This window comes from Passer domesticus, chromosome 11 (assembly GCF_036417665.1).
Source record: "Passer domesticus isolate bPasDom1 chromosome 11, bPasDom1.hap1, whole genome shotgun sequence".
NCBI lineage: Eukaryota > Metazoa > Chordata > Aves > Passeriformes > Passeridae > Passer > Passer domesticus.
Window position 1 is genome coordinate 17,079,060 of NC_087484.1, and position 27,896 is coordinate 17,106,955.

The 27,896-nt window shown below is 46.6% G+C and overlaps 1 protein-coding gene across 1 annotated transcript in view; it reads right to left on the reverse strand.

The window, feature by feature from the left end:
* SGPP2 (sphingosine-1-phosphate phosphatase 2) overlaps window positions 1–26,244 on the reverse strand; it is a 33,680-nt gene extending 7,436 nt beyond the window's left edge. Inside the window, exons 1-4 of the mRNA XM_064385996.1 lie at window positions 25,961–26,244; window positions 12,908–13,066; window positions 3,515–3,694; window positions 1,272–1,361 (exon numbers count right to left, since the gene is read on the reverse strand). Coding sequence (XP_064242066.1) covers window positions 1,272–1,361; window positions 3,515–3,694; window positions 12,908–13,066; window positions 25,961–26,179 — 648 coding nt within the window. The 5' untranslated portion in view covers window positions 26,180–26,244. The remainder of the gene's footprint in view (window positions 1–1,271; window positions 1,362–3,514; window positions 3,695–12,907; window positions 13,067–25,960) is intronic.
* Window positions 26,245–27,896: the final 1,652 nt, after the last annotated feature.

The window sequence follows — 27,896 nt, forward strand, 5'->3', positions numbered from 1 at the left end:
GGTGGCACACAGAGCCAGTCCCTGTGGTGACAAGCTGCTGCAGAGACAGGGGCTGTGTGTGGAAGCTGTGACCACTGGGCCGTTCCCAGCTCCATCCCCACCACGGCACACACAGGATAACGACCCAGCCAAGCACGTTTGCCCTTTTGGAAGGCAGCATTGCTCACTCTTCAGCTAAGAAGCTTTTTAAAAAAATTTATTTTACAGCCCTTTTCTATCATGTCAAAAGCACAAAGGACTTTTTCTTCTTTACCCTAAAATCCATCTAAATTTAGAGGGGTCTTTCATTATGATGGGCCAGCAAGAGAAGTATGCAAAGAATTTTTGCTGATTGACTTAAGGTCAGTAGCCCAGAAAGGGTGTCTGCAGCCTCCATCTAAGATATTGTTTTGATCCCCTGAGCCTGAAAGGGAAGTTCAAACTATATTTTATAGCTAACCTTAATCTCATGAGGGCTCCCTTTCTTACAGTCATCAAGTCTCATTACAAACATAATTATTACTTAGTAAAAAAGATTCAATTATTTATGCATATGCAACCAACAATGCATATCAAACTCCTGTGGTGAAATACCCGAAGTTTTTAGCCATATTTGGGAAGCTGGACCATCCCTCTGTCCACTGCACATAACACACCAATAAAGTTTCATCTTGTCAGGAATGAACCAGCTATCACAGGCACACTGAATTTAGTTCCTAAAGCAGCACTGATGTCTCTAAGCAACAATGCCCAGCAAGTCTGTCATATAAAGCCGCAGCTACTTTATAATTATTCTCAGACAAACTCTTTGTGCATCTCAGTCCCTTGAGAAGCATTTCCTCCCAGCAGAAGGCGAGAACGCTGTCGTGCCTGGGTGGCTGCAGGCTGCCGGGAGCCGTGCTGCGGGGCACGGCTTTACCCGCGCCTGACTCACCGGGCTGCAATTCCTGCCGCCACTCCCAGCCCCAACCAGCCCGGCTGTTGCTCGCTGAAAACAGCGATACTATTGCACAAAGGGCTTAGCCGAGGAGCAGCGTCGGTTGCCCAAGCGCATTCCTCGCAATTAAGCTTTCGAAATGCGGAGGGGCCGGGCTGAGCTCGCCGGGCCCAGGCCGCTGCGGCCTCCCCGCGCCGCGGGCACCGCTGCGGGCCCGACTGCCACAGCCCGAGGGCTCCGAGAGCTCCTCTCCGTGCACAGCCCCAGACCCAGCCGCACAACTCGTCTGCTCCTGGGCAGCATGGCCACCACCCGGAGGAGCTGTGGGAAGGCAGAGCTGGAGGCACATCCTTACCAGGACCGTGTGCATCCCTGTGTAGAGCCTGCTCAGACACACCAACGTCGAGAACACGAACGCTGCTGCGAGGCCGAGCTCCAATGGATACTGTGAAAAGGGGGGAAAAATATAATTAAATACACTATTAAATCCAGCAGCTGGACTGACATAAGGATCTGGTGCTGGGAAGAGGCTCCTGAGCTGCGCTTTCCCCAGGAGATGAATGTGACCTGAGACAAGGCCTCCTCAGCCAGCACTCAGCCCTGCTGGAACGTCATTTCATCATTTCATCAAACCTGTGCTGTTTGCTTCTGCAAGATCTGGTCTCACTCTGGAGACATCTGGGTAATCAATGGCATTTGCAGAATTGTTCCCTACAACATCTATGTGCAAAACCCACGTTAGTGTTAAAGAGCCTAAGGGAGAAGGCACGGCGTGTTGAACAAGCCGTGGCTGAGGTAGCACTGCAGTCTCAGCGCAGCCAAGGGGACTGGGACAGCTGCAGTCTGACCAGAAGTGTGATCGATAGTCCTCGAGCAGTGGGCTGAGCGGGGAGAATCAATGTCTGGGCTGAAACCACAATCCAGCTATTAGAGCAGTCAGGACCACTCTTCCCCGTGACACTTAAAGGTTTAATCATCTTCTTATGAAGCTGGTTTTGTCTAATACCCTCTCTGAGTAACCTAAAAACATGGAAAGAGCCATTTAAATAAATCAACATTTAAAAATTTTAAAAACCACATTTGGTAAAGAATAAACTTAACATATTACACTTAATTCACTCATTCAAACCCTGAAACTGAGTGGGCTGCTGGGCTCTTTTCGGTCCATAAGGGAGATTTTTCTGTAAAGAGTAAACCAACTCAAAATATAAATAAAGGCAATTAATTCATCCAATTTTACACAAAGTCTCTATCTTCTCCCTGAGGCTCATGAGTGACCAGGGTGGCCACAGGTCAGCACAAAAATGCCTCTGTGGAAATTCTAAGCATAACAGCTTTCGTCTGACCCTTTCCCCTGGCATATTCCAGCCCGCTGAATAAAGAGCTCAGACCCAGCTGCAGATGTCACTCCCAGTTCACAAAACACTATTTTTCCTCATTTCTCTAAGCCTTTGCACCCACTTGACTCCTCCCTCAGCAGGCAGCCTTCGAGCTAGTCCAGAGCAGTAATTGATGATTAGGGCATCTTGAGAAGATAGCAGCATAATGTACTGGGAGATTTTTCCATCTTAATACAGGCAATTAAGCCATTTAATTAGTTGACAGCAGCTTTATCGTTTCATGGCAGTTTCCAAGAAGCACAGGACAGCCTGTGAAGAGCTGCATGTCCCTCTGGTCACCTGTGGATTGAGGAGAAGGTGGTGCTGACCAGGTCATCTTGGCAGCTCTAACACACGGGATGAATCTGGCTTCCAAATATATGACAATATATATGACGAGTATTCCCTCTTATGGCTCCCTGTCCCCATGCCACTGTCAGGCTGCTCTGACCAGTTACCACACGTGGATTTATCCCTTGAGGGGGCTGAGAAACATTCTTAAACACAATGCAGCCAGGAAGTTATTATTGCTAGAGTACAGGAAACACAGGCTTGGATTCATTAAACAGAATGAAAATAATCATCATGGAGAAATGAGTTTCCAGGAAATAAACCTTTTAGGAAGTTGATGAGGAAAAATGATTAAACTTCCCCAAGCAGCCTGCAGCTCCTACAGTGCAGTGAAGTTGCTGTTACTTCTCTGACAAGCAGGCTTTCCAATCATGTTGTGTGCTGTTAGTCTAACACAGGTTGGAGCCAGGGGATTTCCAGGAATGCTTTTCTTTTCCTACAGAAGCCATGTGACACAGAGCTCCTTTGGTTTCCCTGGGAGCCGGCATGTCCCAATGTGCAGCACTGACTTGGTGGGCACGGGGTGAACACAAAATGCTGGCAAGCAGGCACCTTCCCTGCATGGTCACCCCACGTGCAAAAACACCACCAAACTACAGCAGGGCAGTGCAGCCTGCCAGCAGCTCTGAGAGGAGTCCATGCATGAAAAAGGACATTTCCTCTAAATTTGTTTTTGTGTCTATTATTGACCAGCTGCAGGTAAGCACAGGGAAGAATACACATCTGTGAAAATAAATAAAGAACGCCTCTGGAAGTAGCAACATCTTTGGATTTGCAAGCTTTATGTGGCTTGCTGGAAGCAGACACAGGTTTTTCTTTTTTTAATGTGTTTTCTTTTTCTTCTTCTGTTTTCTTTTTGTGCCCCTACCTTGTACTGGTTCATGGTTGCAATGAAAAAGGAGAAGGAGATGGCTGTGGCTGCCATGGCGTGGGTGGATGGCATCCCATACTCTGCATTTGTCCTCATCTCCAGCTTCACGACAGGTGGTGACAGGGGCCGAGGCCACTTCAGGATGTCCTTGGAGACCTGGCCTATGTACATCACTATCTGGGGACAGGAAAGGCCACAGGGCTGTCAGTCAGCACAGGCAAGCCCCATGCAGCCCACCCAAGAACCACCTGCATCTCTGTGCTTTTTCCTGCAGATCCCACCCCTCCAAGCAGAGGATTTATCTCCTGAATTATTAAAGGGGTTTCCATTAGCTCAGCCAGCGAAGGAAGTGGTGGTTTTGCTGCACTCTGTGGTAACCTGAGCAGAAGTGGGACCAAAAGGAGGGTTGGCTGATGAGATTCAGCAATACAGGACAGTGTGAGACAGACAGCTGGCTCCCACCCCACACCAGAGAAGTTTATGTTTACTCCCTGTCCCTTACAACCCCTCTTCTGCAAAGAAAGCAGCCATAAGAGAAATTTTACACCCCACCTTCAAATCACAGCTGTGCCCAGCCCCAGCTCCCCCGTTCCCAGCAGCTCCCACTCCAGCCAGTGCTGCAGGAGCCCTGCTGGGACACACCACCCGTGTGGTTATTAAATGACAGCCTCAGCATCCTCACCGAGGGAAAACTAGACAAGCAGCATGAGCTACCAGTCCTCCTGCCTAGCTCCCCATTAAAAGGCTTCTATTCCCTGCTTGGGACACCAGAGGTTTAAGCAAGGGCTGCATTAATTAGCTCTGGAGCAGAGCAACACAGTACTTTTAAGGGAAATGTTGCATTCTCAGGTCAACAAGGGAAGCAGAGGCAGGGGGAAATGCTGTCCAGTATCCCTGAGAGGTGCTGCCCATCCAGCCATGGGCATCCTTGGCTCCTGAGCACCCTCTTCCCAAAGGCTCTCAGCATCCACAGTGAGGACATCTGAGAAAAGTTAACAGGCTGTCCCTGTAGGATGTATTTGCTTTCTGCTGTAGCCCTCCTCCCATTACATAATGTAGCCACACATAGGCAGAGGAGGCTTTTTAAAACAAAGACAAGCAAACCTTTTATCTTTTTTTTTTCTTTAAGTACAAAAATCAGGTTAACTGATGTCTACCATGAAAGCTCAGTTGCTGTGTGAGACAGCTCGCTCTTCTGATTCTCATGCTTCCACCAGCAAAGGAGGGGCTTAAAATAACATCCTTCCCTTGCTACTGGTGTTGGCCATATGCTGGAAGAGCAACACAATCACCCACTGCCACATTTGTCACCAGGCACATTGCATCCCTCTCTCTCCCATCAGCCATTTAAAAAACAGTTTCACATTAAAAGAAAGACGGCAGGATTCAGGATTCACAAGTCAGGACCAGGAAAAAGCCAGTCATTCTTTCATCCTTCTCTTTACAGCACAGCACATGCCAGAGAGTGCTAGACTTACAGCCAGCACCAGGGCCTGGAAAAGTGACTGCTGGTGCTTTTGCATCCTTTATCCCTCATCATATGAATCACACTACTGCCTTATTATCAGCAGCAGGTGGGACACACCTGGCTGCTCCTGTGGACACACACGGCACAGGGAAGATAGTGAATATCCTGCCCCACACTGTTCACAGTAAACAAAGGCTCAAGGAACAAATGTCTTTTAAAAACCTCCTGTGTGGGTTTATTTAGTTAATGCCTTCAGTTTCCAAATGGATGCAGGCGCATGTTTGGAAGTTAATTAAATTCCAAGGTTGAAAGAAAAATTACTCTCTCAGGCAGAACATAAAACATTGAGGCTGCCATTTGTGATACCATCTGAGAGGCAAGGTAGGATGAGCCAGTTTATCAGCAGTCCTCTATAATAATGACTTCCACTTGTGGAAGTATTATTAGCACTAGAACATAAGAGCATTACAGAAAAGGAAATGAGTCATCTCAAAAATGAAGGCTATGCTAGGACTCCTGTGATGGTGAAAAACAGACTGAATGCTGGAGGTGGGATGGGTAAGTGAAAATACCAGGCATCCTCACAACACCCTCCCTTTCCCTGCATCCCAGATTAAATTCTGACCTTTCTACTTTTTAGAAACAAATTGTATAGACAGTAAGGAGAGGTGAGACAACCTTCATAAAACATGCAGAGGTCTCCAGAATATGCCCAGACTAAGCACTGATCTCTGAAGCACCAGACCTTTGCCTTTAGCTTATTTGGGTACCACGCATGTGACTTCACACACATTATCCTGAATGATGTGGCAGAAGCAGCACTTGTGGGTGGGGTAAAACACCCCCCAGCAGCTGAACTGGCAGGATGCCCGAGAGAATGACGGCAGGTGCACATTGCTAAAGCCACCTGCACAGGTGGTGCTGTGTCACCTGCACCCCACGGGCTGCAGGGGCCGGAGGGGCACGGCTCTGCCCAGGCTCTGTGCGGACTGCAGGGACACGGCTCTGCCCAGGCTCTGTGCGGACTGCAGGGACACGGCTCTGCCCAGGCTCTTTGCTCACAGCACAGCAAACAGAGCTTCCACCAGAGCTGCCTGCCCCAGGCAGTGGGTGCCCTCCCTGGGGACAGCCCTGTGCCACCGAGCAGGGCAGCAGCGGCACTAGTGGGACCCATCCAGCAGTGCTCACCCCTGCCCTTCTCTCATGCACATCCATGTTTTCCCAATGCAGTGAAAATGGGTCTGAATCCTAATGGGTTCTGAATCCTTCCAGGTTAAATCCTTGCAACAAATTTAAGCAGCAATGAAAAATAAAAAACCAACAAAAAAAACCCCAAAACTGTAAGCAACTTAAACCCAAAACCTTCCTCAAACTCTTCCAGCACTACAGCTGGGCTGGCCTGTGCTAAGGGCAATAGCAACCCTTTACAGTAAGCCAGGACTGCAGGTGAAGGAAAGGCAAGGCTTTATTGCCATTTTGGGTGAACAGCATTACATTTTACTACACAAAGGCAATTGGCAGTTGCTATAGCAGCAAGACAGCCTCTGTAGTCTTTTTCTGAGAGCTTCCTCTTAATTTGTTCTGAGTCATATATATGGTCTGTCTCCAAAAATACTTCACCTGAGCCTTTGCATCAGGATAAACAAGACAAACCTATCTTTTGTATTTTAACAGATTTTGCTTTAGTGAACAATTACAGAACCAAATTTGAGGCAGCAGCATCCACACAGGTGTGGATACTTATTCATTTGTTCCAACATCTGCAGGAGATCCCTCTGGGGTGAGAGGCTGCTCCCCTCCCTCTGAGCATCTGAGTGCCATGAAGTGACCTGTTTCCCTGACACTCCCATGCCTCTGGTGTGTAAGTCAACTGTTTAGGAGGAGGTTTTTCTCACCTGCAGGTGTTGTCTGGCATTTGCAATGGTTTCCCCTCACTCCTCACATGCATCACTGCCATGACAGGAAGGAAGAGCTCTGGAAGCAGATTTACCACCACAGTGCAGACAGACACAACTAAGCCAGTTCCCTGTGCAGAGGTGTGGCAGCACTGCCACAGAGTGCAGTTTCCCCTCCCCTGAGCCTGGCAGGACTGAGGAAGTGCTCAGTGCTGCAGGTGGGCTGTGTGTGGGCATCCTCCTTCATCCCTGCCCTGCTACAACCTCTGCACAGGATGGACACACCTGAGCCTCCCACTGGCATATGAAGGTCAGGAGAAGTAATTATTTTTTTTATTCTGTAATATTTCAGCTAACAAAGGGGAACCAGATCATATTTGTTTTCAGCTTCTGATTTTGCAGCTGTCCCTATCTTCATTATTGATCTGTTAAGAGGACAAGACAAAATTCTAGAGAAGATACATGGTCAAATAACATTGGCTTTCTTCCCTGAGATTCACAGTGTGGCAGCCTGACTCTGGTTTAACTCCAAAATAGAAACTCTATAACCTGGCTGTAGAAATCCTGGCCTGCAGTAGTGTATGTCATCTTCCCAGAAAGGAAATTTACAGTTTGAAAATGATGTTACTTTGTGTTTCTTTCACAAGCACTGTGGACTGATAGGAGTGACCAAGCATATTGAAAAAAAAAGAGAGATGCACTATTAAAAACATTTGCAGATTAGTCAAGCAGAAGTAAAGACTGCATGTGGTTGCTGAGGCAGGCGTGACTTTGATTTCCCATACAGAAATTAAGCCAAGCACCCAGCCTGCACTGTTCTATTCTCAGCATCCCCCAAGTGAAGTGACCAGATAAACACTGCAGCAGATCCTGGCTGTGGCTGTGTCCCTCGAGCATCACCTGGTTCAGAGTGGCAGAGGAGCAGGGCGAGGAGAAGCTTGTCCTTGAGGAGGTACTCCTCCTACCCCCAGTCAATGCCAAGAGCTAAGGCTTGGCTCCAGGAAAGCACACCATGGAAGTCACTGAGCAGCACTGCTGGCCCCTTGCCCTGGCAGCAGCCTGGCTGGAGGCAGCCCTGCAGAGCAGAGGAGCCCAGACACCTCCAGCCTTGGCCCTAAGCCACCTCAGACTGAGCTCTGCTCCCCATCCCCTCCTGAAGCTCCGGGCTGCTCCCCATGTGCCAGCCCCAGCAGCAGGGCTGGCACCTCCTCGAGGCACACACACCTTGTGGGAGAGGGCAGCTGGCTCTCCTAGAGCCCCAGCACCTGCCATTTCCAGCGTGGGCATTGTTTCCCAGGAAATACATCAACCTTGTGCCGGCTGCACAGGAACTTTTCACATTTCCAAGGGTTTGGCCAAGGTCCGTGGGACATTCAAGGTCACATTCAGCTGGTGGGATGCTCAACCCTTGGGCTATCCCAGCCACCATGGCAACAGCAAATCCAACAGGCAGGTCTACAGCCCTCCCCAAGCAGCACAGCATCCACATCACAGCACAGGGGGGAACAGGGAAGACACAGCATGGGCAGCTTCCTAAAAAAGTTTTATATATATGTACATATATATACACATATATATAAGGAAGGAGGACTTTATCTCCATTCAGGCTTCAGAAACACAAAACCAGACCAAGGCTAGTAGAACTTTGAGCCTCCAGAAGCATGACCAGCCAACATCCTAACGCATTCACTCTGTCTTTAAAAGGAGCCTTTAGACAAAATCTATAAGGTAGTTGACTATCTTATAATGGGCTTAGAGAAGGAAATTTGGGTCCAGGCTCCTGGCAGCTGGGAAAAGTACTGTCACATTGATCTGGTTTGTCATCATCTAACATCTAAAACTGTAAACTGTTACACCTAGAAGTTCTATTGAAATGCAAAAGGTTTCCAGTTGAAACTTCACCTCAAATGATTCAGAGCTTGTCTCAGTTATGAAAGCCTTATTGGCACTTTTTCTTCAAGGGTGGAGTACAGCTGCCAGCTCTTGCAAAATTCCCTTTCAATCAACACTTGATCAACTTGCTCACACCATTTATTTTTGTATGCTGACATGTAGTTACTTATGTGCCTGAATACAGTTTTACATGTTCTTGTGCAGTGCAATATTTGGAGCTTGGCTTTCAAGTGACTGTGTTTGTCAGCAGCTCCAGGCTTGTTTCAGTGAAGTGCTGCAAAGGTGCTAAAACTAACAAACATAAGAATTGTTAAACCCAGTGTTTGCTTCCAAATGTGTTTTCAGTCACTGCACAGCAATATCAGTGGCATCACAACTGCAGGTGAGCTCCTGCTGATTAGGAAACTCCTGGTTACCCTGAGAGGGAGTTCAGAGCTCATCACTGCTGAGTAACTAAGTGCTGACAGCCTGTAGAAAACTGTTCCTCTGAAAAGCAAGATGGAAAGCTAAACTGCTGTGGATTCAGACCCAAGGCCTCCTCAGCCTTGCTGCAGATGTCCCACCCAGTGCTGCTTGGGGAGCCCCAAGGGGCACACACAGCCTGGCAGCACCAGACACCCAAACTCTGCCTCCCTTCAGAGGTGCCACCTACCCCTGAGTCAGCAGCTTATCACTGTCACATGCCAAAAGCTTCCACACCTGTCCCAACAAAGTCCATGCTGGCCAGCTCTTATTTACATTGCATAAATTAATGTTTTATTGGCTATGAAGAGGTGTGGCCTGAGGAAAAAACACAGAAAAATATATTTCCAGGCATGCTGAATAGCAAACTGAAACAGTAAGTATTTTTTTTCCAGGTCTCTGCCTTTGAAATTCCACACCAAAATAAAGATTTCAAACTTGAAGCAGTGCAAAAAGTAAAAAACAAACAGAAACAAAGTGAGCTTTCACCTCTCGAGCTGAGATGTGCAGTGCATTTGGGGACTGTGTGAAGCTGTTTCTCATCTCTGCACTTCCTGGCTGAAATTGCAAGAGTCACAGGCATCAAAACCTTGTCTGTGCAGTTTCAAGAGTGTTTACTTCAAATTGCTGGAGAAGAGAAGCAAAGACACCAGGGGACCTTCATTCCTGACTCAGCACCTTGCTCAGAGGTTTCATGCAGTTATTTCCTCCATCTGTTCACAAAGATAAAGCTAAAGCCTGCACATATACCCTGAATCCTCAGAGGCAAGGCCCCATGGAAGCACAACATGCTGCTTTAGGCTGCCAAAGCATCTGGATGCAAAAACAGTCAGCATTTCCCACAGCCATCCACCTGAACAGAAAAGCACAAGCAGCTGGCTCTGGGGACCCAGGGCTGAAGACATTCCAGGGTTCCAAGTCCACTCCTCTGCTGCTGCTGAAATAAACTCTATATTTTTTCTTTCTGCCCTTCACCCTTCTAAAGCTATTTCACAACCTTTGGCTTCAACTGAAATTATTTATGACTGCCTTATGCATGTTTCTTCTTGTGACTGTAGTTTTATTTTAAGAAGCTCCTTCCTTCCCATGGTTTTTGCAGCCAGCCCTATTCTCTCTCCAACTTCATTTTGCTAGGGATTTATCTAAGCTTTCAGTCTGTACTCAGAAAATAGTCTGTTCTTAATCATCCCTGGCCCTGCTCCAATTTGAAATTATCTTTCTCAAGTGGGGGTGACTGGCTCTGCATAAACTATTACAGATAAGATGGCAGGAAGTCTTTGTAAACAGCAATAATGCTGCTTTAATTTTTAAGGGAAGGAACTCCTCTGATTCATCCTGGGACACCAGCATTGTCATTTCCCACTTGCAGCAGAAACTCACAGGTTTAAGTGGGAAACAGCACAAAAAGTACCACCCTCAGCACCTTCATTCTCCAGAGCCACTTCTCCTGGCCAGGGGTGTCACCCTTGGTGTCACTGTCACCCCTGACAACTGTGTTCCCAACATACCTGTGTGCTTTGTTCCAGGTTCTTGGAAAAGTCATTGCTGGTCCACTCTCTCTCCCCGCTGAGGAGCTTCACTAACAACCTCTCCTCATCCTCAGCACCCCCTTTAAAGGGGAGCTACTCCTGCCTTTCCCTTAGGGCTCTCCCTTTGATACCAGCCCCTTTCCCCAGATGGATAGGAGCCTTCTCCGGAACATGCCTGGGTCCTGCAATTGTCCCTTCAAGCTCTTCCAGCCCTCCACTCACAGCTGTTGTCTGACACTATCAGGCTGCCTGGATTTTTACTGCCATCTAACACAGTTTTTCTTAGCCACACATCATCATCATGCATTCAGGAGCATTTCTTCAAAAGCCCATCACCAAAACCCTCCAATTTAGTTAAAAGCACAGCTCTGTCGCACTGACACCTTGGTGTTTCCCTTGCAGCTGAGACAAATGTCACATCCACGACCAAGGCACCGGAGGCCAGGCTGGACAGGGCTTGGAGCAGCCTGGTCTAGTGGAAGCTGTCCCTGCCCACAGCAGGGGGAATGGAAGCAGGTGATTTTTAAGGTCCCTTCCAACCCAAGCCATTCAATGATTTTATGACTGTTAGACAGACCAGCACCAGCACTGGGAGTGCCACTCCCTGCTCTCCAGCAGGGACCCTCCCAGCTGAGCATGCCACAGCATTAACACATGGCCTGCACGGACATTTTTAGCCATTTCACAGCTACATATAATTAATGTTTTAAAAATACAGATTGTTGCAAGCCCATGCATTTAAAACAGTTTTCCCTTTTCAGTATAAAGTGCAGCTCCACAATTCAGTAAGTGAAAAATAATATTAATTATCATAATAACAGATGCTTGCGTACTCTAAGTCAGACTAGATCTGGCCAATACTCAGATGAACTTCTTGCAAGGAAAAGACAAGGCAAATCTACAGAAATGAATGTAAAAAACTCCAAAGACTCAATTTTTTTGAGCTATATACAAACCCAGAAGGCAGTGACTACCAATTTTCATCTTCTGTGGCACGTTTCCAGAAGCTGTAGGTGTACTCCTGGCCAAAACCCAGCTCTAGTTATACTGTGTCCACCTACTTCTAAATTTCATCTGCAAGTTATTTTTCATGTTCTCTTTATAAAATGTATTGACTAAGGTTATTGGCACAGAGCAACTGATGTCTTCTAAGACCAGGTGTATTTGAAGTGATTGACTTAATTCAAGTTGTTTTTATTATTTCTTGTCATATTATTTGGTCAAAAGACAAAATATTATTAACCAGAATTGACTGGATCATGGAGAAGCTTCACTGTAAATAGATAAACTTGGATATCATATTTAAGTTTTTACCAAGATTCAGTTTCTTAAGTCATTGTAGATTGATAGAAAAACCTTGAGGCTCTTGAACCTAGCAGAGGTGCTCCCCACCTCCCTTCTCTGTTCTAAAATGGTTTTATTTGGGCAGCAATCAATACCCAGATGAGCAATGGCAGTGACAAAACAGCCAGTCCTGGCCTGAAGTGCCTGGTTATCTCCTGTTTTTTCAGTGTTACAAAGGAAATGCATTATTCTGGATACCCCAAACCCATGCTGAAGCAATGCTGAAGTCAGTTGATTTGTGAATGCTGTCTATTAATAAAAATCAATGCTTTCAAGTCTTAGCCTTCAACAGACAATCTGATCTTTCCCCCCTCAAGTGACTGCAGAAACACCCTGCTTATTCCACTGCAGCCTGCATATCCCTCACTATCAGGTTTATAGTAATTTCAGCCAAGCCAGAACCATATGAAATTACAGAGAAGAAATGAGAATAAGAGAAAGATTTGCTAAAGTGATGAAAAACAATCCCTGAAATACTATGATGCACTGGGAAGGAAGTGTTTTCCCAATTATTCTGTACAAACTATACCAAAAGCAGCTCAGTCAGTGATTGTGCTGAAAAAAAGTCAGCCCAAGACGTGGCAGAGATGAAGAAACCCTGAGTCAGATGATGCCTCTCGCCTCCTCTCTCAGTATTGCAATGCCTTTTCTTCCTAAACACGAGCTGCACATGAGTACTGTTGGGTGGGGCTTCTTTGGTTTGGAGGGATTTTGTTCATTTGAAGGGTTGTTCTTGTTCTTAAATATTAAATGCTATGGATACAGAATTAAAGTTTAAATTAATCATAGAAATACTTACAGACCAAACAATTATCATTCTTCTAGACACAGAGTGATCTATATTCCAGTAGGTAAATGGAAGGAAAGTGATATAAAAAATCTCTTCACCCAAAGCAGCTGAAAACTTGAACAAGTAGTAGTAGAAGTAGTTCTTCACAATATACTTCTGTGCACAACCCTGGAAATGAGAGAATTTTATTGTTTTAGTAAAGTAGCAATATATACAAAGACTTAAAATATTATAACTGCTACAGTTCCCAGTCCTTAAACCAAACAGTTTGTTACAAGAGGTGTCAAGAAATGAAGTTCAACTTTTGTATTAGAATGAAGATTGTAGTGATAGCACAGCTACATTTCCTGCAGAGCAGAAATCCATTCAGACTACCTGAGGTAGCAGTCACGTGGACAAAGACTTCCAAGAGATGGGATCAGCCTTTCCTCCAGGGTAATCAGGTGTATTTCATAAAAGGTATTGACGTGCTAAGTTTGAAATTTCTACATCAGTAAACAAAGCCACCGCTGCTTTGACTGGAAATGCATTTTGAGGTGAAAAACTAAACTGTAATTACCAAACTACTTAATTTAAAATTTGCCTCATTATATCCCTGGAATTTGCTTCAGGTGCTGCTGACAACAGCCCTCAACACTGAGTTTTTCCAGGTGCCTCCAGCCCTGTGCTGAGGGGATCTCACGGGATCACCCCACACTGAGGTGCCACAGCTGGAGGATTCAGCTCCTGTTGGGACTGGGCTCAGCAAGCACAGCTGCACGAGCACATCCAGGGGAACACAAAGCTCTGAGTGGGCAGAGAAAAGAGCTGCACCTGTCACCACCAGATTTTCACTCCAACATTTTAAGTAACAACTACAAGGTTGTCTTTGTGAGCATTACCAGTATATACATTGCAAACAGCAACATTTTAGCACTTCATTTATTCATTTTATTTAGCATGAAATTTCATTAGGTGTCTGGATTTGGTAGCTAGATTATTTCATTAGATGCACCCCACCTAACATGTTTCTCTCTTGTTTTCTCTCTTCCAAAAGGTGACACCCAGCCCTCCAGAGCTGGGAAGCCACACAACAGCACACGTTGCTTAGGCCATGACTTTGGCCACTTGTTGAATGTGTCTAGAAAAGATTTGCTGCTGCTGCCATTTGGGACTAGGACACTACAAAGAAGCCTCACACTGCTAGCAGGAGCAACAGGCAAGTGAATCACATTTTGTAGGTACACCTGTCACTTTAGGAAATAAGGAGATAGACAGGACTTTTGACTCAGGGGAGGAACTAGGAACCAATCTAGTCTCACTCCATCTTCCCCAAAAAATTAAAAATATGTACATTGGCTATGTAAATACAAGATGAAAGAACTTCCTAAAGGTGAAAACTGAGAAGGGGCCATGAAGGTCTCAGCACAGACACACTAAGTTAAGATACAGCTTTGATATAAACTTGTAAAACTCTCAGAATAGGAAAACTGATATGCTTGAGTTGGCTAGGTAACTAGTCTACTAAAGAGAAACTCTCACCCTACATGCTAGTGAGAATACATAAAAATTGGCTAAGGAGTCTAGACATGCACTTGTGACTTACTGCAAAAGCCATTAGAAGTTCCAGTCTCTTCATCTGCTTTTAATGCAGAGATGAAGCAAACAGCATGGAGATGACAAAAGCAAGATGGAAAGAACTTTGATCCATTCAACTACCATAAAAAAACCCCACAACTTGAATTGATTTTTGTACCAATGAACAGAAAAGATGAGTCAGCATTTTTGGAAATGCCAGGTCAGAGGAGTGTTCCCCCATCTCTCAGTCACAGAGGTCCCAGATGAGTTACTGGCATCCCTTTAGGATAACAGCTCTATGCTCTGTCTGGCTGTGTGACAGAGCAATCACTCTGAGTGTCTCACATCTCATCTGGCACTTAGAAAACACCCCCAGTGCAATTAGCAGCTCCAATGCTTCTGTCTGAGGTCCTGAAACCGTATTTGGTGACACTTAGCATGGCCCCACAGAAAGCCCTCTTCTGGCACCACTAACTCCTCACTTAAGCATTCATCTCCAAGGTACTGGGAATTATGTGCTTGTGTGCTTTGGCTCAGAGAGGATCAGACACATCCCTAAGGTAATGCTTTTATACTTGCAACCTCATGGGATGAGGGATAAAACCTAATTCCAGTAACTGTTTTGTGGGGGAAAGTAGGGTTTATCAGGTTCTAACAGAAATGTGGAGTTAAAAAAATATTTCCAGGCTGAAGGCTGGTCCAAGTCCTTCCACATAATTCTTAAAACCTTTATTTTTTTTTCTTCCATTCCTTTTCTATCAGAAATCACACACACATTTGGTTGGATTTTTAGCACCTTTTTTTTTAACTCCACACCAGCAGTTGTGCACAGGGGACAAACAGAGCCTGTCTGTGACACGATGCCAGCAGCCACATGTCAGGCACACAGAGTGCCACAGATTTGCTTCACTTGATGCTTGGTAGTGCATGGCAATAAAGTGATGTTTGCACTTGTTGTGATCCCAAAGCACTGTAAGTACAGCAAGCCTCCTTCAGACTGCAGTTAGTCACATTTACTATCTACACCCACTATTTCTGCAGAAAGCAGTGCTTTGTGAAGTGCCTTCCTTTTTGATTCTCATTCTATCCCCAGTGCAGAAAAATCCATTATTTGTGTTAACATCTTCTAACATTTCCAGAAATTTATTCAATCTCTAATTTTAAGTAACTCCTATCTTTAGACTTATTCTTAATGTACTGCAGTGACCTGGTGCCTTTCACAATGCCTGAAGCCCTTTCAGCAAATCATTCTTCCATCCATCTCCATTGCTATTCAGTCTGGATCAGAGAGGTTTTAATGAGCAGCAATTAAGGCTGTAGATAAAGTCAGAATTTTTAGAGCATTTCCAAAGCAAGATGTAATAAGCCTCAACATTCACAGACACAGAAACAGGTAATTTCTCAAGAATGACCCTTCTCACCAACTATAGAAAGTCTGTTTTGAAAAACCTCAAGTGCTCAGACTACAAGAAACTGCCCCATGGATGTATGAGTCTCCATGAATAAACCACCCAGCTCCTGGCACAGAAATGGCTCTTGCAGGTCATCCCACGCTTGCAGTCTCTGCACAGGGGTGGGTCACCCACAGCACCCACCCAACCTCTCTGCAGCATGGAAGCATCCCTAAAACATTCCCACAGGGCCAGCAGAGCAGGGCAAACCAACACCCTGGTGGCTCTGGGGATACAGTAACACACAATGACACAGCATAGGAGGAATCCATCATTTCAGAAATTATGTATATATGTAGTGTTTAGCCTTCAAAGCTGAAGCAGAGGAACAGCAGCTGAGCCACTAACATAACAGATTAAAAATGTACTTTTAGGGGGGAAAAAAAAAAGTAGCTGTGCAAAGATACTATTCCTTGCAATTCCTCTGGGAGATTTCTTGTCAGAGAGCAAAAGAGGCTCTGGCTTTTCCTGCCCTGTCTCTAGAGACAAGCTGTGCAGCATCAGACTTCTAAGGCTCAGAGTCTGACCCAGAGATCCCATTAACCAACACTCCGTTCTCAGCTCCCAATTACTTGGGATCTATCAGAAGATGTACATGTTTAATTGAAGTTCTTGAAGTCCCTTGCTCTCCTTCCAACAGAATTGCCTTGCAAAAGATTAGGAGTTTCCCTCCCAAAGTCCCTAATTATCACATTACATACTTTTCACTTTAAGGGTTTTTAATGCAGTAAAAAAAAAAGGGTTCTAAATTTAGAGAAACCACCAAAAATCAGGCACAAAAGAAAAAATCAAATATTCCAGTCTAGATGTTGCTGTACACAAAGACAATGCAAATCAGACAAATCAGCCCCACAGGGCTGTACTGTTTAGAGTAAAACCAGTGGGGAAAAGCCTTCTGTACTGGAATATTCTGCATAAGCAGTCAGTTTTATATAACTTTATGTTTACTAACTGTACCAAGTTAGAAAAGGAACCTATCAAGTCACAACAACAACAAAAAAAATAGATTTTGGTAATTAGATTTTGGAAAATAAGAAAAAGCAAACCCACGATTATCAAAAGCTTCAGTTCCTGCATCCAACTGCACCACTGCACGTCAAACACATTGAGTTTCCTGAAGATGCAAGAAGCAGCCAGTGGCACTCCAGCAGCTGTGCATTCCCCTTCCCTGGGAGCACCAACACTGCAACCCATTGCTCCACGAGGAAGGAAGGGGGTGGCCAGGAGCAGGGGCTGTGCCTGGTGTGGCCATGAGCCCCTCGCTGGGTGCACACGGCAGGGTGAGGGGAGCCAGCAAAGGAGCAGTACAGATCATGGGAGGAGCTGCAGGGGTGTCAGGAGACAGCAGGGGCAGGATGACAGCACGCAGAGCCCACAAAGTGTACACAGGGAGCCCCAGGGCATCAAAACCACACCAAACTCATACATATGTGCAGCTTCCCACTCTGTTTAAATGCTTTAAAACAAGGAATTAATTTTTTAGTCTTTGCAGAACATGAAGCAGCCAGTTTCCATAGCTGTCCAGGTTTACAGAGTGTTGTTGGAGGGACACCTAGAGCCAACCAAAACCTCAGAAACATGGAGATGGAGACAAACAGAAATCACAAGAAAATCCTCTTTAAATGTCATAAAGTCTTGTCCAGCTCTGCTGCTGGCAGCAAGTCCTTGTTGACCAGCACACAGAGGACACATCCAGCTCCCAGCTGTTGTGCAAGCACACAGCAGCAGGCACTCCTGGACTAATGAGCAGGGATGTGGCCTGGGACCATCAGCTGATGCAGAAGCAAGGCAATCATTGCATGAGACATAACAATGCTCAGCCTTCAAGCCAGAGAGTCACAGCACTTTCAGTGGTCTCAGGTAAAGAATCAGTGGGCAGCCTAGAAATCAGGCAGAATGCTGGTAGTATTTCAGCAATTTCTTAACTCATTCCAAAAGGCATTAGATAAAATCCTCAGCAAGGTGCAACAGCAGAGCAGTGCTGCACAGCCAACAGCACCAGGGATGGCTGGAAGCAGTCAGGGCTGTGGTTTGCCAGACCAAAGGCTGAGACCACCCAGACAGACACTGGGAGAGGTGCATGCAGGTCTCCCACCAACACTGCCCCTGGGCACAATGCCCATCCAGCCACCACATCTTACATCAGTGTGTGTTCATGCAAAGTCTCCCCTCAGCCTGTAGAGGGTGGTCAGCTGAGACAGATGCACACATCTGCACATCAAGCAGCACACTGAAGCTGGAATGGGTCCAGAACACAGTTAAGACACTTCAGTTTATGTGTGAAGATTTCATTTTTTAATCTTCACATTGTTTTTCTTCCACTCTAATTAGTAGTTGGGAGATAGACTGAATTCCAGGTTTTATTTTTGTATCTTGCTCTAGAAGTAACATGATTAGCCTCCTTCCTTGTGCTGAAGGAACACATGTAGAAGTAACAGAACCTGCCAAGTCATTTAAATATAAAGTGGAATAACGTAAGAGTATGTGTTGACAGAGCATTTGCTTAGGCAATTAATAGGAAGAATCAAGGAAGGAAAAATTGATTATGTTGTCTTCCTTAAAGAAAGCTGTCTTAAAGAAACCAGAGTAAGTATTTCAGATAGAAAGGGGAGTGGCTGCTAAGGAGGCTGAGTGCTTGTGGAGCACCATGCCTGCAGTCACTGGGAAGGACAGCCTCACATTTCCTGACAGACAGCCTAAACCAAGGCTGGTCCAGCTTGTCCACCAAGGATGGATGGCTTACACTCCCAGCACTCTGGTGGAAGTGTGTCTAACCTGTCCTTACCAAGTGGTGGAACTCCACTGCTTGCTCCAGGCCATCTCCAAGAGCTTTGCTCTCCTGCCACCTAGCCTGAAACTCTTGCTGACGTTGAAACCTATGGCTATTTTCTTATCTACTGCAGACAAGGAACAAATTGCTTTCTTCCTGTGAAGGCTGGCACAGAAGAAGGTTGTTATAAGCATTCAAAAATGACATAACTCTTTCACTCCCTAAACACCTTGTAATTCTTACAGGGGGTACTGTCCTGGCTTGTAACAGGTACTGAGCATTTTCCAGACACAGCACCTAACATGCCTGTCTTGAATTACAGAGCCCAAAGATCAGATGTGACACTTCAGCAATGCTGAAGGAGCAGTCCTGCACAATGTCATTCATTTTGTGGGCAGTTTTCAGAGGTTTGTCACTATTGAACCATATCAAACCTGTGAATTCAAACTTTTTTTCCTCCGTGAAATCTCTACCATGTCTACTGCTCCATTCTACAGTTGAGTCTACACCTGCTTCTTCAATAAGTATCTGTACCTATTGAATAGAAGTCAATTTCAACCATACCTTCAGCTTGACCTGATTATTTGACTTCTGTTCTCATCCTCCAGCCTATCTGCACCTTCTTCTAAATTCATCTCACAGGCATCATGCCTCTCACACCTACATTTCCAGCTGGTGATTTCCACATGGCTATGAAACCTCTTCTGAAGAGACTCTCATCACTTTCCATCAAAAGGTGTCCATTGTGGCATTCAGACTCAGGCCATTTAACTTCCTCTATTCCTTTCTTAGCAGAAGCCTGGAGAATTGACATCCATGATTCAGAGAATCATAGAATAGTTAGAGCTGGAAGGGGACCTTTAAAAGATCATCTAGTCAAACCTCAAACCTACCAGCTCATATACTTTGGAGCTTTTGCTTGTTGCTATTAAAAAGGCAAGGCAGCCTGACCTTCCTCCACAGGTCTGATCCTCCACAGGATCCAATTCTGATCCTCTGTCATGGGATCAGAATTATGTTTCACCCCTTTTCTTACAGTTTAATTTTGAGGAACATCAATAGGTTTACCTTCCACCATGATCTTTAGACTTTTGAGCAGACACCTGAAGGCACCTGTCCAGCATGGAGGGTAACACCTCTGCATTTATTTCCTTGCCCACTCTTTATAGAAAGCTGTTCCTCTCATGGTGATTCCAGTTGCTGGAGAACTCCCCAGAAGCCCAGCTCTGACACTTTTGTTATGAATCACTGATGTGTATCTGCAGCATTTTTCTGCCAAGAAAGCAGCACAACAGCAGCACAAATAGGGCTGTGCACTTCTCCTGGATGAGCTCACCTCCCTCATCCCCTGAGCCCTGCTTTGCCAGGCAGAGGTTGGGCAGGTTGGGCTCTTTCAGCTGCCCTGACAGATGTGGTGGGAGCTTCTCATGCACTTCAGCATCCTCCCACACTCCAGGAAGAGCTGGCCAATTTGTGCAATGTGGAAACAGGGTAAGAGAGGGAGGCAGGGGAAGGGCAGAAGGAAAAGGAATCCTTCTTCCCAGTTTTACAGTGGAAGAACAGGTTTATTTAATTGCATTTTAATTTACGAGAATTAGGCTGCAATTTTGTGGGGTGCAACACAGAGCCTGCCCCTGGAAATGTCTGAGGAAGGTGTTTTAAGGATTAGGTAGCATCAGTGTCTGTGGACAGAGGGAGGAAAAGGCAAGAAACAGAGGAAGCAAATTTTAGGCAGCTCAGAAAGGTGGGGATTCCAGCTTCAAAACAGATATCAGATCACTCTGAAACTTACTGTACTTTATATTTCCAAAGGTACAGTGTTACTAAAACTGCTTTTGGGTAGAAGGATGTGCCACAAAACAGCAGTTTTCCAGCAGCACAGCATTAGATGGTCACCCTGCCCACACACCCACCCATCTCCCTCAAGCACCACCTCCTGCTAGTTTTGACTTTCTGCCAAAACCAAATGAGTCAGAGTGTTACTAGGGCCTGCTGGATAGCCACGGTGCTCTGCAGAGATACTGAGGAGGAGGAATGGGGAGCCTGTTACTCACTTTTGCCCAAGCACACCAGGTCTGAGAAGATCCTCAAGATAATAATAACAACTTACCCTAACCTGATCCAATCCAACACAAGCTTGCAGGCCAATGACCATGCAGAACCAGGACTTCACTGTTAGATTTCTTTGCAGAGCAAAAATCTTGTTCTCACATTCAGATTTTATTTTAGAAATTAACTTTAGCCTGGAAGTTTGACACCATAGATTAATCACTTTTTTCTACACAGCAGCATCGTGAATCCAGTCAGGTAATTTTGCTCAAAGATGAGTTCCATGGCAGAGGTCTGTTCTGAGAGACACAGAGCAGCAAGGCTTCTGGAACAGAGTAACACCATACCATTTTCAGACACCTAAACTGTTTGTTTTAATCTCTTACAATCAGGCACCAGATTGTGTGCCAGTGCCCACAGGCTCAGGGAACCCTATAACAAGGGTTTGCAACTGCCAGCTGTCTTCAAAAGGAAGGATTAAACATATTTTTTTATTTTTATATCAAGTGATAAATATTCCAAAATCTAGTAATAAAATAAATAAATCAGCAATTTAGGTCCATATTAAAGCATTCACACTCCTCTACATCTAGACCAATAGCAGTTTACCTTGGGAAAGTAAGTTACAGGTGCTAACCAAACTGGACTGATATGAAACCCTTTAAAGCAGGGAAGTGAACAGACATTTTAAATTTAAAAAATCATGGTTTAGACAACACTACCTGTACCCTCTAGACCTCAGACTTACTTGCTATAGCAGTCATTAGTCACCTTCCACTGCCCAGATGACCCACACACATTCCCTGCAGAGCATAAAAATGAGATCAATTGAAAGAACTGGCTATCTGAAGGGATTTTCCAGAACACATTTTCTCTGGCTTCTTGTTTGTTAAATCTACTCCTGTTCTCCAGAGACCCAAACAAGAAAAACAACAGCAGATTAGCTTTTATTATTCTGGTGATATCTGAAGTAATGGCCCAAGACAATCAGCAGAATTATAAAGCAGTGAGTGGCTCACCTCCAAGCACTGGAATTAATCCTAGGATCCTGACAGCTCCTCATTATGAGGTCCAGTGGCCTCCAAAAAGATGACTCAGGCTGTGAGCCAGGAAGCACTGAGTCATGAAGCACATCATCATCAGTGTAAGGGCCTGGGCTGCCAGCACAGCCCCTCGTGTGCCCCTGTGCCAGCACCCGCTCTCTCAGCAGCAGGCACCACACACATATCTATTGCAATCAGCAGAGCTTCACAAACTTCTGTTAGCTTCAGGTGACTCTGCAGCAGGATCCTAAGATGAGATGGTAACAAACAGCACACACCTGTCCTTGCAGCCTGTTCTCCAGAGGGGATGCAAGGCTGCTCCCTGAGGAGAGGCAAACCCAGTCATAACAGGGGTGCCACACACTGCCTGAATCTTGGATGTGATTCTGCTGTCATCTTCCAAAGGACAGTCACTCAGGGCTGGCCAAAACCCTCCAATGAAGCCATCTCATTCATATAGATGAACACCATCCCTCACTGGCTGCTAGAACCTCAACCCAAGACCTGGACACCTGCGGGATGCTCGAGCTCCTTCGGCAGCCACGGCAGGAGGGGAGATCTGGACACGGAGTGATGCTGGGGAATGTGAGCCTTGTGCTCAGCCCATTGAAACCAGAAACTGCATCTCATGTTTCCCCAGCTGCAGCTCCAAACTGAGGAGCTTCCAAAAGTTCAGCTGTGTTCTCATGGGGCACAAAGTGTCAGCACTTGAGCCTGTTCTAGCAGCGCTCATGGGCTTTTTTCACAAGGGTTTGCTTCTCCTGCTGAACCTACCTCAGCTACCGCCAACTTACTGCTGCATGGAAAGGGAAACAACATGAAACAAAGTAACCCTGCAAAACCATTTTAAAAGAAAAAGCACTACTCTGAGACTGATGCAAAAATCTATTGCAATAGACCACCACAGAAGAGAGACCTTGACTCGAGCTCCAGAGCAAGATGCTTCAAATTACCAACCATCCCATCACAGTGTTTTCATCTATATCTTGCAAGTAATCGACCACATTTTTGGAGACATCTGAGATGGATGTGCAGTTTGTACCTACCTTCTCTGTTTCTGTTACCATCACCTGGCTGTTATCCTGGTTGTTATCCTCCTCACCTGCAGCATGACCAAGAACCATACAATCACTAAACAGCATCAGGCAGTTTATAAGCATTGTGCCAGCTCAGAGCAGTTCTGACAGTTAAGGAATAACTACAGTGTAAACATGAACTGTACTCTCTCAAAGGCAGGAAGACAGATCTTGAGATGATAAAGCATCTGGGAGAGGAAGAGTGGAGAAAAGCAAACAAATCTCTACAAAGAACTTTGAATAGAAGGCTGTTGGGTTTTTTTGTACCCTCTCATTCAGGCTATCAGTTTCAGGAGCAAAAGTCCACCAGGAGATTAGAGATAAGCAAAGCTCCACTTTTCAAATATATGTAGCCTTTATTTGTCCACTCACAGAACACCAGCTTCAGGCAGTATATTTGTGTTTTTAAGAGCACAGCTCGAGGATTTCCTACAAAGTGCCAGGAAAAGATACCTTTTAGCTGTTCCAGAAATAAATTTTTGGTGAAACAAATTAATAATAGAAAGCAGTACATAAAAGAAACTAGTATTAGCCCTAGACAGAATAATTACAAGAAGTTGCTTTCTTGTCTTCCGTAGTAATAAACCCAGACAGGTTCTCCACTAAAAGCCATAGATTCAATGTCTAGTCCAATCCAGGATGTAAACCCGGTTGATGTGTTGGACTGGCACCATTCTGTATCATCCACAGACACCAGAGTTTGCATTTGAGGTACTAAAAAGTGATTCTAAATGATCTGGTAACCTAGGAGCATCAAGAACATGGGCTAGGTGACTGATTCAATATTTAAGAATTGCACATAGCCACAGCTGTCACATCTAAGTGTTTCACTCCTTGTCTAATCTCATGGCAACTCCTGTGGGGCAGGCAGGACTGATTTACAAAGATTCAGAAACACAGCCACTCCTGCTGCTGCTGGCCACTGTAATCAGGCCTTGTGGCTTTTAATTTTTTTTTAAACACACACTTCATGCCCAGGTTATACATAAACATGATGATGAATCGCGAGCAGCGCTCCTGGCACAAATGTGTGCAGTAATTAAAAGCCTCCTCCTTCCAGAGTTAGAGCTGTTCTGTCTTTTTACCCCTTTGAGACACCCTCTCTCCTCTCCGTGCAGCATGGCACCTTCCCTACCAGGGGTGTCCATCCCCCCCAAACTGCCACCAGCCCCCAGCTGCCTCTCCCCAGGGTCTCTCCAGCTGGGCCACCCTGGCACAGGATCCAGCCCACGGCAGATGTGGGGGCCTGAGAGCTGGCACTGAAGGAACAGGGGATGTCCTGGAGACCTGGAGCTGTGGCAGTCCCAGCATCCAGTAAGCCATTCACATCTTCTTCACTGCATGCAAAATGCTCTGGTTTTACAGGTATAACCTAGTGGTTGTCCAAAAGCTTACCTGAGAATTTTTAGGACAGTTGTGACAGTAAAGACAAAGCAGTGTGGAAGTTACTTCCCTATAGAAATCAACTGTCCTGATGACAAGGACTTTGAAACCCCCAAGTTTCAGGAAGGGATGGGTGACCACAGAGCCACACAAGGCTCCAGGAGGAAGATGCAGGAGCAGCACTTTAGCACCTTTCTGCAAACATCCGCAGCTGCTAACAAGAAAATGCCACTGTCCATAGAGTATTCATGGCCAAGAAATTATCTATGTAAATGAGATTCCTAAACCTGTTTACTTGCAGATACATCAGGGTAACCCCAGGTCATTTAGCAACAAAGCAGGGGCTCTGAGCCTCAGCCTAAGGGAGATCCAAATTCACTTTTCACATTTCTTATCAGGTTACAGAAGATGTTCCTTGTAAAAACAGACTTTTCATTTCCAGTTTCGATAAAAAGGAACAGAGAGAGCCTGTCTTTATAATTCTAGCACTTCATTGAAACACTGTTCAATCTGTTACTCCCATCTCCATATTGGGGGTGTTTGAACCCAACTTTGATGTTTCAGAAGTGAGTTTCATAATTCTGTGGAAACAAACCCTTCTGCTTCTATCTCCAGGTTTCATGAAGTCTCACCCAGAACACATTCACCCTTCACATAAAGGTAATTGTGCCTTGCTTCATGAAACCCAAAACAATTGCTCAAGGTGAACAGCTGCATTCATGGAGCATTAACTTGGACAGGATTTTAGTATCAACACAGCTACATTAACTAAGTCACTGTTCAAAAGAAGCAGTGACAATAAATCTTTTCGTGAATTATCTGCATAGTTTACCCAAAAATAGAGCTTACTGTAGTTCAGAAGTGAACTACATCTAATTGAGAAAGAGTCAAGCAGCAGCTAAAGAAGAATAGAAGATGCTTGAAATGGGATTCTGAGCACTGGGTGTGGAACAGGGAAGAGTAAAATAGCATGGAAGAGAAGGAGTGGTAGAGTTGTGACATTCACAACTGGTCCATGTTTATGTTGCAGGTAGAATTTGAGAGCCCATTATCACACCTGCTTTCCAAAAGGCACCACAAAGCGATGGGCTAATGAATTCAAGTCATTACAGTAAGAGAAAAAGCAGGTCGCCCGACCTGTACGCATGGGTTGCATCATACCTTTCCCCGTTCCCTTCTGATAGGCAGGGAATTACACAGACTGTGCCGGGAAGCGCCGCCACCTGCCCGGCCGGCGGGGAGCGCTGCCGGTGCCCATCGGCACCGGGCTGCAGCAGCAGCAGCAGCAGCAGGGCTGAGCCGCTCGGGGCGGGCACGGCGGGCCCGGCTGCGGGCAGGGGCCGGGCACAGCAGCACCGCGGCAGGTGCGCCCCACGGAGCCAGAGCCGGAGCAGCAGAGCTGCTGCTGCCCAGCGCATCCCGGGCCGACACTGCCGTGCCCCCCAGACCCTTCCGCAGGCAGCTCCCGCTCGCACCGACCGCCCCATCCCGGGGCCGTCAGCGATGGGGGAGCGCTGAGAACCCAGAGACGCCTCCCCGGCGGGGCCGGGATGCAGCCGGGCTGCGGCAGCGCGCAGCGCTCCCCGCTCGCAGCCCCAGCCCTTCTTCCCTCCTCCCATCCCGCAGGCTGCGGGATGCGGCGGGATGCGGGGAGACCCTCCCGGGGCGTCCCTGCGCGCACAGTGCCGGGGGCGCTGTGCTGAGTCACGGCCGGGCCCCCATCCCGCACTCACCTGCGGGCCGCGGCCGCTCCGCGCCCCGCCGGGGGCAGCGCGGCCGGAGCCGGGCGGGCAGCGCGCCGCGCCCGCTCCATTGCAGGCTCCGCGCTCCCGGGGCCCCTCCGCGGGGTCGCCGCTGCCGCCGCCCTCCTCTCCGGCGGGGAAGAGCCCGCAGGAGCGCTGGAAGCGCGCCACGGGCTGGGAGCTGCGCAGGGTGCCCAGCAGGCGGGCCATGCTGCCGCCAGCCTCCGCGCAGCGCGGCCCCAGCGCGCCCCGCCGGCCGCGGGGCCGCGGGCAGGTGCGCCCGCCCCGCCCCGCACAGCCCCGCCCCGAACAGGTGCGATGGCCCCGCCCCTCCCGCACAGGTGAGCTCGCCCCGCCCCTCCCGCACAGGTGCGATGGCCCCGCCCCGCCCCTCCCGCACAGGTGAGCTCGCCCCGCCCCTCCCGCACAGGTGCGACGGCCCCGCCCCTCCCGCACAGGTGCGATGGCCCCGCCCGGAGCGCCCCTTGCCGGCCGGGCCCTGCGCTGCCCCTCCCCGGCTCCCAGCCCCGCGGTTCCCCCGGCGAGGACAGGACAGTCAGAGTGTTCCTTTCTTCGGTGTTCTTCCTGCCATGGTGTTCTTCCTGCTGCCTGCTTAACGTGGAGATAGAATGCCCTAAATCACACCAAATCTTTGGGGAAAACACTTAGGTGTGGGTGCCATGCTGCATGGGCTCATCTTCTGTCAATTCGTCTCACAGTGTAAAATACACCCTGAGCTGTCCCTGGTTTTATTTTGTCCGGTTTTGGAATCAGCTTTTATTTCTTTTCCCAAATACTTGCACACCTACATTGTGCATTGCATGCACACATACACCTATAAAGATACATCTCTAAATATTTTCTTCCTTAAATACAGCTATGGAGTTTCCTACACAAAAAGAGGAGTTAACTTTTAGAAGATGCCCCTTCAGTTCTGGGGCAGCAAACCTTGCCACAGGTGATCCCTGCTGATTCCTATTTTTGAAACATTTAGTGTCTTAGTTCCATCAATGCATTTTTTTTTCTTTTTAGCCCATTTCTATTCCCAGAATTATATTTTATACAAGGATTTCACAATCATCATTTGCTCAACATACATTCGTTTAAAGTTTGTTGCTTTTTTTTCATTCTCAAATACCCCAAATTATACAAGATTTCATCAAGGCTTTTTTTCCAAAGCACTTGGAAACCAAAGCCACGTTCCTTTGCTTTTTTAGCAAGTCAGTGTGTCCCTGTGCCACAGGCTGGGCTGCCTGTAGGAGATGCTCACCCAGGCCCCATGAGTGCCACTGCTCTCGAGATGGCAGAGGGACAGCTCTTCATCATCCCATCCACAATCCAGGGCAGACTCCATAGATCTCATCTCATTTTTGCTGTGATTCATTTTCTTTTATCTTCTCCAAACGCAATCTTCCATCAGTAGAGGTTTGCCCAGCCATCATGCTTTCCTCACCTGGCCATGATGACAGGGCTCCCCTGTCAGCAGAACCAGCTCAGAGGGACTGAGGAGGGAGGCAGCCTCTGCAGGTTGTGTGTTTGTACTCTTTTACCTGGGGGAATTATTTATTGTTTGCCTCTGGGTTTGTTTTTTAATAGCTGTAAAATTTACTCGGTGCGCTCATAAGTACCTGGGCAATATTTGCCTTCTTTTTCCTGTTCCTTGGATATCTGAAAAATGCACAAAAATTTGTAACATGTTAATTTGAAGAGTAAAATGACAGCCCTGCTGGTGCAGCTGGGAGCCTTGCCACTGATGCCAGTGGGATAGGATCTCATCCAGGGACACAGTGGAAAGCAGGAATGAAAGTGCATGGCTGGGGCCAGCACCTGGTGGGTATTTTAAAACATCTCTTTGTCAACCACAAGTCAATATTTATCTGATCTGCCTACAGAGCTATGTCATTATAATAATTCCCAGGTATTAAAA